This window comes from Canis lupus, chromosome 14 (assembly GCF_003254725.2).
Source record: "Canis lupus dingo isolate Sandy chromosome 14, ASM325472v2, whole genome shotgun sequence".
Taxonomy (NCBI): domain Eukaryota; kingdom Metazoa; phylum Chordata; class Mammalia; order Carnivora; family Canidae; genus Canis; species Canis lupus.
In genome coordinates, this window is record NC_064256.1 from 16010794 (window position 1) to 16024243 (window position 13450).

General features: G+C 37.8%; 2 protein-coding genes across 6 annotated transcripts in view; one reads left to right on the top strand and one right to left on the bottom strand.

The window, feature by feature from the left end:
• The window catches only part of FAM237B (family with sequence similarity 237 member B), a 30170-nt gene extending 26587 nt beyond the window's left edge, over window positions 1-3583 (bottom strand). For all 3 annotated transcript variants that reach the window (XR_007401986.1, XR_007401987.1, XM_049093541.1), the window contains exon 1: window positions 3449-3583. The gene's annotated coding sequence lies outside the window, so the exon portion shown is untranslated. The remainder of the gene's footprint in view (window positions 1-3448) is intronic.
• The window catches only part of GTPBP10 (GTP binding protein 10), a 29077-nt gene continuing 19134 nt past the window's right edge, over window positions 3508-13450 (top strand). For all 3 annotated transcript variants that reach the window (XM_025471434.3, XM_025471435.3, XM_049093539.1), the window contains exons 1-2: window positions 3508-4518; window positions 5259-5452. In XM_025471434.3, the coding sequence (XP_025327219.1) occupies window positions 4486-4518; window positions 5259-5452 (227 nt within the window). In that variant the 5' untranslated portion in view covers window positions 3508-4485. The remainder of the gene's footprint in view (window positions 4519-5258; window positions 5453-13450) is intronic.

The following is a 13450-nucleotide window of genomic DNA, read 5'->3' on the forward strand; positions in this document are numbered from 1 at the left end:
CTCATTTGTTCAATCTATTTACCTTTTATTATCTAGGAGAACTTGATTTAATCACTGAGTGTAAGATCTGAATTAATAATCTCTTTCAAAGTGGTGACATTTTTAATGGTATGAAACTAAAAGAATTTGTGTTATTTTTGGAGATTATAAGGCTGACAAGTAAGAATAACTCTGTGCCCCACTTTAGGTGATTTGTCTATCATAGGAGTTAGCAATCTAGCCCCTGTGTTTTGTAAGAATAAGTTAACTAATTCTAATATATACTCAGGGAGTATATATTGAGTCTGCGGCCTGAGCCAAATGGTCCCTGCTAGGAAGTATTAAGGAGTATAAGATGTAGACATCTAAACACTTGGAGATGACCACGTAGCCAGATTATTTTAAAAAAATAAAATGTTTCAAGATCGAGGTGGCAATGAGACATAAGAATGAAACTTTCAAGAAAGCAACTTTATAAATGTTCCCACGTGGAATATGGATATGATAGCTGGAACTACAGCAGTCATTCTGAGACTATGAGGGGGTTTTGAATACAGTGATATGATCAAATGCTTAAGTATAGGAAGGAAAAAACACCCCTGGAGATCATATGGATAAAGGGTTACAGAGAAGAAGAACTTTGGATTATATTTTCTCTGTATATAAAAACTAGTGAAGCCTGATATCAATGTGTTATAGAATCAATAAAATAATTAAGGTTAGAATGAATCTTAAAGAAGCAATGTAAACTGCCACCCTCTGTTATACTGAGGGTATAGAAGCTTTCCTCTTTCCACATATTCCCCCACTGGAGGATCTCCCACACTAAAAACTTGAAATTCTTTTAGTAGAAGTTAGGGCCTTTTGTTCATTTCACAAATACATATAAAGACTAAAAGTAGATGCCCCGAGGAATCAATGCACTGAGTTAAAATCATGTCAGGTTATAAAATGCAGGTATCATATTCATGCCTGAGATCCAGTTTTGATGGGCACTGTGAGAGGAAAGCAGAAGGGTACTTAGTACCTGTAGTAAAAAGAAATTATAGTGTGTGTGTGCAGGGGAGTGGAGGGTGTGGATGCAAAAAAGAAAGGTTAAGAACATTACAAACAAACTATTATTCCAACATTTTGTCCTTGGGGTGGTTCTAGAAGAGGAAATGCAGAGAGAAAATATTCTGTTAGTAAATACTAGGAAATCCAATTTAATGATTACTTCTTGCTAAACCATAATATTCATAACAAAAACTATAGATGCAGAATAAGAGAACTGTAGATGCTAAAGAGTATCAGAAAGTTAATCTCATAGCAAATTTTGGGATAAAATATTTACCTCCTGAGTAACTATATTAATAGAGAGAAATGATATCAATAATATAAAACAATAAAAATGTTTGTATAGTTTGAGAGTAAAATATAGCAGTATATTTTCACTTTTGTGTTGTGAATGAGATTTCCTGCAAATTTGGGTACAGTTATTATCTTATAAAAAGAAACAGGCTTGGGATGCCTGGGTGGCTCAGCAGTTGAGCATCTGCCTTTGGCTAAGGGCGTGATCCCAGAGACCCTGGATCAAGTCCCACATCTGGCTCCCTGCATGGAGCCTGCTTCTCCCTCTGCCTGTGTCTCTGCCTCTCTCTCTGTGTGGTGTCTCTCATGAATAAACAAAATCTTTAAAAAAAAAAAAAAAAAGAAAGAAAGAAAGAAAGAGGCTCATTTATTTCCATGCTTACCCTCCTTTCCTACCCAGTTCCAAGTTCATCCTGGTTTAGGCCTGTGGTTGATGTCACAGGAAACATCTGCCTTAAGCAGATCTGAAAGACCTGCCCATCCATCAAAAATCCTTTCCACTACCTTGCTATGGTAACTGAAAATTCCAGCAATAGTTATTTCTCCTCAATGAAGTAATCAGGAGCCATTTAGTAGGCAACTGCTTTTACTAGGAGTAACTTTATTCCAATTCCACCAAGAAACATGTTGACACACTTAATTTGTCAGAATGGCTAGACAGTCCTTGGAAATGTCCTTGGCAAATAAGCTGTAGGCTGGCTAAGTCTTGATATGAGAGGGAGGGAAAAGAGGGACCTAAAGAGGGCTGCCACAGGAGAAAAAGCCACATTAGGAATTCATTTATGGGTTCTGGGAAATTAGTTTTTGGTGTAGAGGAGAAGGGGCAGGCATTTCAAGGAAGTTAGTGAATACCCAAGGGAGTGGTGGAAAATTGGTGGAAAATTGATGACTGTTTCATATAGAGACCCTTTAACTTAGTTACGTTGACATCTCTTGGACAGCAGAACCAAAAGCATGATAGACAAAAGGTAGGAATCTAATAGAAGGCGAGAAGACAAAAGATCAATTTAGATGACCCACAGAGCAGCTAAAAAGGTCAGACAGTTTTCATTTTAGTTTGATGACAAAAGTAAACAGCACAAAATCATAAAATGTTAGATTTTTAAATTAAACATTTGCTCATTTTATATTTAAAATAATAGCTATGCTAAAATATTTATCAAATTAAATGTAATGGGGTATTCCAAGATTATATTCTGGAACAGAAAAAGGTTGTAGTTGAAGAAGTAATGAGATCAAATAAAGTCTGTAGTTTATAGCATTGTGCCAACATAAATTCCTTAGTTTTGACAAACAGTTGTATGTTAACATTAGGGCAAGCTGAGTAAAGGGTACATGGGAACTCTTTGGGCTCTCTTTGTAACTTCTCTGTAAATTTAAATTCATTCCCCAAAAAATGCTTATTAGATTTTATTAGAATAGCTCTAGTCTATACTAAAACACTTTTTTGAAACCAAATTGCGAGTTATGCCAATGGTTCATTTGGGCCTATCATGCTTATTCCACAAAATTCTCTAGTGCCACTGAGTGTAATATAGTTTGCCTACACTCTCATCTTTTGAGCAACCACGGAGAAGGCATTGTCTTCTCAACTGCAGAGACAATGACAGGTTCACCCAATAATGACCTCTGCATCAAGTCTGGATAACCTCGGGCCATTACACCTCCTGTTCATGTCTGCCACACATTTTACAGGCGACAGTTCACAGTTTCACGTTTCTTTTACTGCCTGATACCCGGAGCTGTAATAAATACCTCAGGCTCTGACTCTGTTTTGTCCAAGATAAATATACTTTCTCCTTGGTTTATAGTACCTAATGTTCCTCTGGATTTTAGGATGTTTTAATACCATGTTCTCATTTATTTTTCATTTGCTGTTATCATCACATGTATAGATTACGGGAAAGAAAACAATTTTGGCTTGCGTCCACTGTTAAAGAAAAAATACTTAGAAAATAAACAAGTAGACTGGGCTTAACACTCTTCGGACAGCAAGAGACCAAGTAAAGATAATAATTTAAATGGCAGCATAGAGCGGCAGGACTAAGCATCTACAGACCAACAGCCTAACGTTCTCATGACTTCTCACAGGTTCATCGACAACCACAACTTTACTGACCGGCGGGGGAAGAGCGAGGTTCCGTAGCATCAAAGCAACAAGACAGGACAGGGATATTTTTCACATTTTGTATTTCTAAATAAGCCCTTTCAAAAAAGGTGTGTGTGTGTGTAGAAGTATGAAAAGGATTCCAGAAATGAAGAGTCTGAGTGGTTAAGAAGGATCCCTGTAAAACTGGCCGCGCGGTGCACGGCTGCCAACTTGGCTGTGGACTTTTTAACCGCCCGAGGCCTGAGGGAGAGGCGGGGGGCGGGGCGGCGGGGGGCGGCCGGGGGGGGGGGGGGGCGGAGGTGGCCGCTCTCCGCGGGTGCTGCCCCGGCCGCCGCGGAAAGGTACGCTTTTTAATTCTCACAAAGGTGCGCTTTACAAGCGAGGTGGAGGAAGATCCTGGTCTCCCCGCCTCCACGAAGCTACCGTCTGGCCAACGGTTGACGACAAATGTCCTTCCCCACTAGACACCGTGAAGTTGTTACGGACCTCAGGTCCTGATATCTGTGTCCCAAGTTTTAAGTGCACGGCCTCCGAGCATTTACTAGAGATTACTCAGCTCGTGCGTGGACGAACAGGCTCTTTTGTTCGCACGTGAACTGGTGACTTTCGCGCGTCTTGTTTTCTGGTCTGTCGGCGGTTCTTCTGGTTTTTCTCCCCCTCGCTTCACCTAGTGAGGGCTGTGGTACTTTTGGTTTCCTCCGTTAGCGTCAGAATTCCTGCAGTCTCCCGTGCCATCCCGTACAAAATGTTAATTCCGCAGGTATCCACGCCGCCCTCGACGGTCCGTTGCCACAGGGCGCCTCGGCACTTTTCGGTGATTTCCGCTGCTTCACGCCTACACAGAAACTTCGCTTTTCTCACCTCCCCTAAGGGACGCCGCTCGGCGCCTGCGCCTATCCGCGGGAGGTCACCATACAGCGCATGCGCCGTCCCTGCGGCTGCGGGCGAGGAAAAATAGTGTCGACGGCGCGTGGTGACGTAGAAATTCCGCGCGTTACCTGAATGTGTTCACCTTCCGCGGGCGTGAGTCCTGGCCTGTCGCAGTGATGGTGCACTGCAGTTGCGTGTGGTTCAGAAAGGTCCGTGACTGGTGTTTCTCATCCTAATGCCTAGAGCTTGGTGCCTGTAGGCCCACCTGAGCGCTCTGGTTCCCCCTTCCTCCTCTTTTTTTTTCTTTCCGAGGGCCTCTTTCCTCCTTGGTTCTAGTGTATTTGTCCCCTCTTTGTCGTTCCAGCAGTCAGGCTTGGCCCCTGAGGGGTGAGAAGAGTCTATCTACCTGGCACGGCTTAGAACGGTTATTTGGGGGTCTGGAGTTTGAGGTTTTTCAGGGGAATTGTGTGCACGTGGGATGGGGAGCTGGAGAAACCCGCCTGCCTTTAGACTGTGGTTTAGACAAGCTCAACCATTGAGCCACCCGAGTGCCCTGAAAAAAAAAAAAGAGATCTTAAGAGAGTTAATCAAATGGGAAAGGGAGGTCAGAACAGAGGCGAATTAAGAAAAAAAAAATATGGATTTGACACCAGCCACCGCTGGGTGGCTCAGCGGTTGAGCGTCTGCCTTTGCTCAGGCCGTGAGCCCAGTTCGGGGATCGAGTCCCACGTCGGGCTCCCTGTGAGGAACCTGCTTCTCCCTCTGCCTGTGTGTCGGCCTCTCTCTGTGTGTCTCATGAATAAATAAACTCTTTAAAAAAAAAAAAAGTGACATTCAGAAAGACTCTATTATTTTAGGAGCGTTAGGGGTGACAAACGATTAGAAAGGAGTCCTAAGTTGGTAAGCATGTTTGATATACAAATGATCTCTTTCTCTCTCTTTTTCTAAGTATGGAAATTTCATTGATAACCTAAGAATCTTCACCAGGGGAGGAACTGGTGGAATGGGTTACCCTCGTTTAGGCGGAGAAGGTGGAAAAGGTGGTGACGTCTGGGTTGTAGCCCATAAGAGAATGACTTTAAAACAACTTAAAGACAAATATCCTCAGAAACGGTTTGTGGCTGGAGAAGGAGCAAATAGTCGGTAAGTATTTACTGAATGATTTTGATTTTAGAAAACAAATCCGTCCCAGAGAAGAAAAAAGATCAAAATTTAATTGGTAATTGGAAGTAAATTATATATTCTGTATTTGTAACTGAGCAAAAAATCTACAATAATAGTCTCAACTCTAGCAAAGATAAAAGGTAGATACTAAGGATTGTTTTGGAGTTTTGTTTTGTTTTGGAGTTTTTAACCATTTTTATCCTTTTCTATTCTCAGTGTCTGTTTATATACTTTTGCACTTCTCTGTGAAAACAAAATGATCTGAATCTCCACTATTTTCCTCTAAAATTAATTTTTTGGCAATCTTTATAGGAAGCCTTTTTCAGATTTCAGCTGTTCTACCTACCCCACCATCCCCAGTAGTTCTGCTGGGATCTTAAGATGTAGAACCTGTTTCCCGGATACGTTCCTTGTGTATTTTCCTTTGGCTTGTTTTGGTCTTCTCTCTGTGATGTCAAAACCTTCCCTCTATTTTTTGTAAATTTTTGTTATTTTTTATGGGACATGTTATGCTGCTCTCAAAATATGAAAAGAACTTTCTCTTTCATTAAACAAAATTGAAGAAGAATCTTACTTGGTTATCTATATTTTGGAAGTGTTGCTTGAACCAAGTCTTGAAAGAGGAATGGTACTTTGCCAACAATCAAGGCAGGAAAAGGTGCATTGGCAAGTGTACAACATTTATAAAGGCAGTGCATTAGGGAGGAACAAAATGGTGAAATAATACTTTTAGCATAATTGTGGTACAAATGGGGAGGCTTATTTTAAAATAAAGTCATTGTAGTCCAGATAGTGAAGAGCCTAATATGCTGTGTTAGAGTTTGAGGATCATCTGAGAGTGATGGGGAGCCATTGAAGGATTTTAAATAGGCAAGTGACATTAATTAGTGTCAGAAAAACCATTCTAGGGATAATTAGGTTAAAGAATGGGTTGGAGGTGTTGATTGAGACCAGAGACAGGAGAACAATTTGGAGAATATTGCAGTATTTCAGAAGTGATGAAGTTTACGGTGTCTGGCCTATACCCATCCTAGTTTCATATCCTTCTACATTCTGTGTTTTCTGCATTCCAGCCAAATTGGCTTTCTTTTAGTATCTTATATTGGTATTTGTCTTCTATCACTGGCCTTTATTTGTGTTACCTTTTCTGTAATGCTTTTCCCCCTCCTTCATCCAGCTGCCTGCTGTGAGGCCTTTAGATTTAAGCTCAAGTCTTTCCTGATCTCCCTGATTAGGTCAGAATTCCCAAATGAACTTAAGTGTGTGAATTCTAATTCATAAGACTTGGGCAACCCAGGTGGCTCAGGGTTTAGCGCCGCCTTCAGCCCAGGGCCTGATCCTGGAGACCCTGGATCAAGTTCCACGTCAGGTTCCCTGCATGGAGCCTGCTTCTCCCTTTGCCTGTGTCTCTGCCTCTCTGTGTGTGTCTCATGAATAAATAAATAAAATCTTAAAAAAAAAATTCATAAGACTTATCACAGTTAAAATTTTCCATTTATTCATGTATCTGTTAATGTCTTCTCTCTTGAGGTCCATGAGGGCAGGGAGCATTAATAGATTAGATCATAGTTTTCTTCCCAGATATCTAGTACAGTGATTGGTACATAGTAGGTACTCAGTCAACATTAGTTGAATAATGATTAGATTGACAGAAATGGATGGATTAGAACTATATTTAAGTAAAATAAATAAGACTTCATGATTGATGGAGTATTGAAAGAGAATGATAAAGGATGACTTCCTGGTGTTGACTTGAGTAGTAGCTAGATGAGAGTATCATTCTTTGAGAAGGATTATGTAGAAAGTGGCAGCTGAGATGTAGAAGAAGAGAGCTTAAATGGCCCTTGGAGATGTCAGCAAGCACTTGAAGTATGGGTCTGTGATTCAGGAATACGGTCAGGTCTAGAAATAAATTTTGTTAATCATAAATGTGATTCATGGTTCATAAGCGTGAACCAGGGTAGGTGCATTGCAGAAAAAATTGAGAATCAAATTCTGTTATTCACCAACATTTAAGGAAAAGAAACAAGTGTGCTCTAAAGTAGCCAGGAGAGGGGATCCCTGGGTGGCTCAGCAGTTTGGTGCCTGCCTTTGGCCCAGGGTGTGATCCTGGAGCCCCGGGATCGAGTCCCACGTTGGGCTCCCGGCATGGAGCCTGCCTCTCCCTCTGCCTGTGTCTCTGCCTCTCTCTCTCTCTGTGTGTGTCTATCATAAATAAATAAAATATAAAATAAAATAAAATAGCCAGGAGAGACAGTGTCATGGGAGCCAGGGAAGAATTTAGAGGAGGAGGAGGTAACAGTTTTATTTGTCTTGTGGATTTCAGGTAAATTAAGCCAAGAAGTTGAATAAACTTACTGAAGGCCAGAGTTTGAATGAATTATTTTATAGTTTAGTGAATTATGCCTTCATATGTCTGTGTTTGGGTCCTACAAGAAGTATGTACCACAGTAGGATTTGATGAATAAGAGATTTATTGGGAAAACGCTTGTAAAGGCAAATTGTAGAGGGACCTGAAGGAAGTTGGGAAAGTTGTCTGACCACTGTGCAAGTTTAAACCTTATGAAAGAGAAAGGGAAGGGCAAAGGTTTAGTCCACTGTGCAGTTCTAAGAAAGTTTAGACAAAGAATGAGACTCTTGGATCGATGAGATTGAGCTTTTATTTTCATTTTGTAATAGTAACAGAGATAGTGTCTATTCAATTCAGCACACTCTTTTTGAGGATCAAGTATAAACAAGGTATTAAAACAAGATCTTACATGTAGGAGACTCAAAGATGAACTCCTACAATGGAGCATGGTATATCATGCTGTGATTTTTTTTTTTTTAAGATTTTATTTATTTATTCATGAGAGACACAGAGAGAGAGGCAGAGACACAGGCAGAGGGAGAAGCAAGCTCCATGCCTGCATGGAGCCTGATGTGGGACTCGATCCTGGGACTCCAGGATTATGCCGTGGGCCAAAGGCAGGCGCTCAGCTGTTGAGCCACTCAGGCTGCCCTATCATGCTGTGATTTTAAGATATTGCTTTGTAAGTTTCAGTGCAAAAACTTTGTATAAGTTACTTAAAATCATAAATGATTGATTTGAGAATAGATTGGTATTTTAACTTTTTGAAATACGTTTTTGGAGTTTAATATTTAATACAAGGGACTTTTTTTTATGTACTGATATCTATACATTGCCTCATTTATCCCCCATTTTACCCCAAGAATGTGCTTTCCAACCAGTCTGTGTCCTTACCCAAAGAACCAGGCTTTATCAGTATAGTCTCACCCCTCACACCTATACCCACCTCTCCCCATTTTCTGTTTTTCAAACAAAGCTCACTTAATTCCATATAAAGAGATTTGTTCCCTATTGAATATAAATCTTAAGTCCCTTCTTTCTTTTTCTTGAAAGATTTGTTCATGTGCTTTAGTTTTTGGGAGATGAAAAAGTTAATCATAGGAACAAGAGCTCAACTATTAGACTTCCTTTTAAGTGCTCTAAACTAGTGTTTTTAGACTGTCTTTCCATTCTTTAATGTGGTACTTTCAAACCATTTTTAGTGTCGTCTTGACTGAGAAACATTTTACTTTTCTACCCAAATATGTTTGTTATCTCTATTTTCTGTCCTGTGGTATATCATACATTTTTGTTTTCCTTTATTTTGGGAAAATATACCTAACGTGAAATTTTCCATTTTAATGTGTACAATTCTGTGACATTGTACATAATGTTGTACAGCAATCACCTATCTTGTTATAAATGTTGGTTGTGACTGCATTTTGAAAAATACTGCCTTAGGGTTATAAAATCAATTTATTAGATTTCATATAAAAAATAGAATAGGAAACATTAGCATGTAGCACATAGTAAGTATGGTTTCACAAAACTTTAAAGTCATATATATATATATGAACTTGTGTATGTGCATATGTATACATATATATGAATGACTGTATTATTTCTTATTGAGTTGCAATTGAAAATTGAGAACTAGTGCTTTGAAGAAGCCATACTTTCAACATGTGAATACCTTTAAGGTGTTCAAGATCTGTATAAAATAGTCTGTTCCCTCAAATATAAAATAGGGATAATAATAGTATATGTTTCTCTTTGAAAATATTAATAAAATTGATAAACCCTAGCCAGACTTATGAAAGAGAGAAAGGACCCAAATAAATAAAATCACAAATGAGAAAGGAGAAGTAACAACATCCCAGAAATACAAACAATTCTAAGAGAATATTATGAAAAACTATATGCCAGCAAATTAGACAACCTGTAAGAAATGGATAAATTCCTAGAAATATATAAACTACCAACACTGAAACAAGAAGAAATAGAAAACTGTTAACCAGCAGAGAAATTGAATCAGTAATGAAAAAACTAACAAAAGTCTATAGACAGATGGCTTCACAGGTGAATTCTACCAAACATTTAAGGAAGAGTTAATACCTATTCTTCTCAAACTTTTCCAAAATATAGAAATGGAAGGAAAAATTCAAATTCATTCTATGGGGACAGCATTATCCTGATACCAAAACCAAAGACTGCACAAAAAAGAAAACTATAAGCCAATATGCCTGATGAACATGGATGCAAAAGTTTTCAGTAAAATACTAGCAAATCAAATCCCACAATACATTAGAAGAATCATTCATCATTCACCATGATCAAGTGGGATTTATTCCTGGGCTTGAAGGGTGTTCAGTATTTGCAAATCAATAATGTGATATGCCACATTAATAAAGGAAAGGATAAGAACTAGATGCAAAAAGAAAGCAATTTTACAGAGTACTACATCCATTCATGATAAAAAAAAAAAAAGCCTCAACAAAGTAGGGTTAGAGATAACATAACATCGTAAAAGCCATATACAAAAACCCCACAGCCAATACTGTCCTTAATGGGGAAAATCCAGAGAGCTTCTACCATCAGGAACAAGACAGGGATACCCTGTCTCACTCCTGTCAGTTAGCAGAGTATTAGAAGTTCTAGCCACAGCAGTCAGACAACAAAAAGAAATAAAAGGCATTCAAATCAGCAAGAAAGAAATCAAACTTTGACTATTTGCAGATGACCCAGTCCTCTGTAGGAAACCTGTAAGACTGTACCTAAAAACTGCTGGAACTGATACATGAATTCAGTAAAGTCACAGAATACAAAATCAAGGTACAGAAATCTGTTGCATTTCTGTATACCAATAATAAAACAACAGAAAGAGAAATCAAATAATCCCATTTTTAATTGCACCAAAACCCGTAAGATACCTAGGAATAAACCTAACCAAAGAGGTAAAATATTTGTATTCTGAAAACTGTAAAATACTGATGAAAGAAATTGAAGATGACACAAAGAAATGGAAAAACATTCCATGCTCATGGATTAAAGAATGAATAATGTTAAAATGTCTATATTACCCAAAACAATATATGCATTTAATGTAATCCCTATCAACATACTAACACTATTTTTCACAGAGCTAGACCAAATAATCCTAAAAGTTGTTTGGAACCACAAAGGACTCCCAATAGCCAAAGCAATCTTGAAAAAAGAAAGGCAAAGTTGGAGGCATCACAATTCTGGACTTCAAGTTATATTACAAAGCTGTAGTGATCAAGTAGTATGGTACTGGTATAGAAACAGACACATAGGTCAGTGGAACAGAATAGAAAACCCAGATATGAACCCATAACTATAGGTCAGTTCATCTTGGAAAAAGCAGGAAGGAGTGTCCAATGGGAAAAAAGTCTTTTCAACAAATGGTGTAAGGAAAACTGAATGGCAACATGCAAAATGATTGAAATAGGACCACTTTCTTATACCATGCACAACAATAAATTCAGAATGGATTAAAGACCTAAATGTGAGACAGGAAACCATTAACATCCAAGAACAGAGGCAGTAATCTCTTTGACATTGGCCATAGCAACTTCTTACTAAATTATCTCCTGAGGCAAGGAAAACAAAAGCAAAAATGAACTATTGAGACTTCATAAAAATAAAAAGCTTGATGAAGGACACATTCCACAAAATTAAAAAGTAACTTACAGAGTGAGAAGGTATTTGCAAATGACATATCTGATAAAGGATTAGTATCCAAAATATGTAAAGAACTTCTAAAACTCAACACTCAAAAACCAAATAATCCAGTTAAAAAATGGGGAGAAGACATAAATAGACATTTTTCCAAAGAAGACATACAGATGGAGGTTCCTGAGTGGCTCAGTCAAACATCTGCCTTCGGCTTGGGTCATGATCCCGGGTGCTGGGATTGAGCCTTGTATCAGGCTCCCTGCTCAGCAGGGAGTCTGCTTCTCCCTCTCCCTTACCCCCTTCTCCCCACTCATTCTCTCTCTCTTACCGTCTCTCTCAAATAAATAAAATCTTTTAAAAAAAAGACATACAAATGAGCATGAAAAGATGCTCAGTATCACTCATCATTAGGGAGATAACAAATAACAACTACAATAAGATACTACCTCACACCAATCAGATTGCTTAAAATTAACAACCAGGAGACAACAAGTGTGGGCAAGGATGCGGAGAAAGGGAAACCCTTTTACACTGTTGGTGGGAATAAAACTGGTGAAGCCACTCTGGAAAACAGTATGGAGGTTCCTCAAAAAATTAAAAATAGAACTACTCTATGATCCAGTGATCATGCTACTGGGTATTTACCCCCAAAATACAAAAATACTAATTCGAAGGGATACATATACCTTGATGTTTATAGTGGTATTATCAACAATAGCCAAATTATGGAAAGAGCCCCAATGTCCATTAATTGATGAATGGATAAAGAAGATATGGCATATATTTACGATGGAATATTGCTCAGCCATCAAAAAGAAAGATCTTGCCTTTTCCAAGAATGTGGACGGAGCTAGAGAGTATTATGTTAAATGAAATAAGTCAGAGAAAGATAACATGATTTTACTTGTATTTGGAATTTAAGAAAATAAATGAGCATAGGGAAAAATAAAACCAAGAAACACTCTTAACTATAAAGAACAAATTGAGAATTAGCAGAGGGGGAATGGGTAAAATAGGTGAAGGGGATTAAGAAGTACACTTGTGATGAGCACTGGGCATTGTTGATAAATGTTTAATCTGAACACCTGAAACTAATATTATACTGTGTATTAATCAACTGGAATTAAAAACCTTTAAAAAATAATAGTACCTGTTCCATAGAATTTTCATGAATCTTAAGCTATTAAAGCTTTTAATAGTGCCTGGTACATATTATTGGCTGAATAAGTGGTAGATAATTATGTAATAGCCTTAGTATGCTGGTTATCATTATGTAATTATATAATCTCTTTTTGTTTGTATATTTTTATTCATTTATCTCTGTAGAAATGTAACTCAAGCTTATAGTAAAAAAGAAAAAGATTTAAAAAAAAAAAAAAGTCAACCACCTGTGTAATTCTTCCGTCTGTAGATAACCATTATTAACCAGTTTTTGACTTTCTAAGACTTTTCTATATATTTATGCAAAATGACTGGTGGTCATTAGCTTGTAATTATGTGGGTGTATATAAAATTTGGGGGTACAAAAATGAGAGCACAGTATTTTCCAACCTTTTCTTTTCTCTTAATGTTTTTTTTTCCCACACCAGAGAACTGTTCAGAATGGCTACATACTAATTACTTTGGAAATAACATAACTTTTTTTGGCATTCATTTATTTAGGTAATTGCAGACTTTTTTTTTTTAAACTGTTATAGTCACAATGTAATATATATCCTTGTGCATATAGTATTTTACACGATCAGTTTTTTTTTTAGGATAAATTTCCAGAAGTAGAATTAATAGTTAAAAATTTATATCAATTCTATCATGATCAGTGTGAGAGTAGCTAGATGAGTGTCTTATAATTAAAGTACTCTTATTTGAGGTCATTTGTTAAAAGATTTGTTTTTCAATGGATTTTCCATTTTTTTCTAACTTATTTGTATTGTAGCAATATGATATGTTAGTTC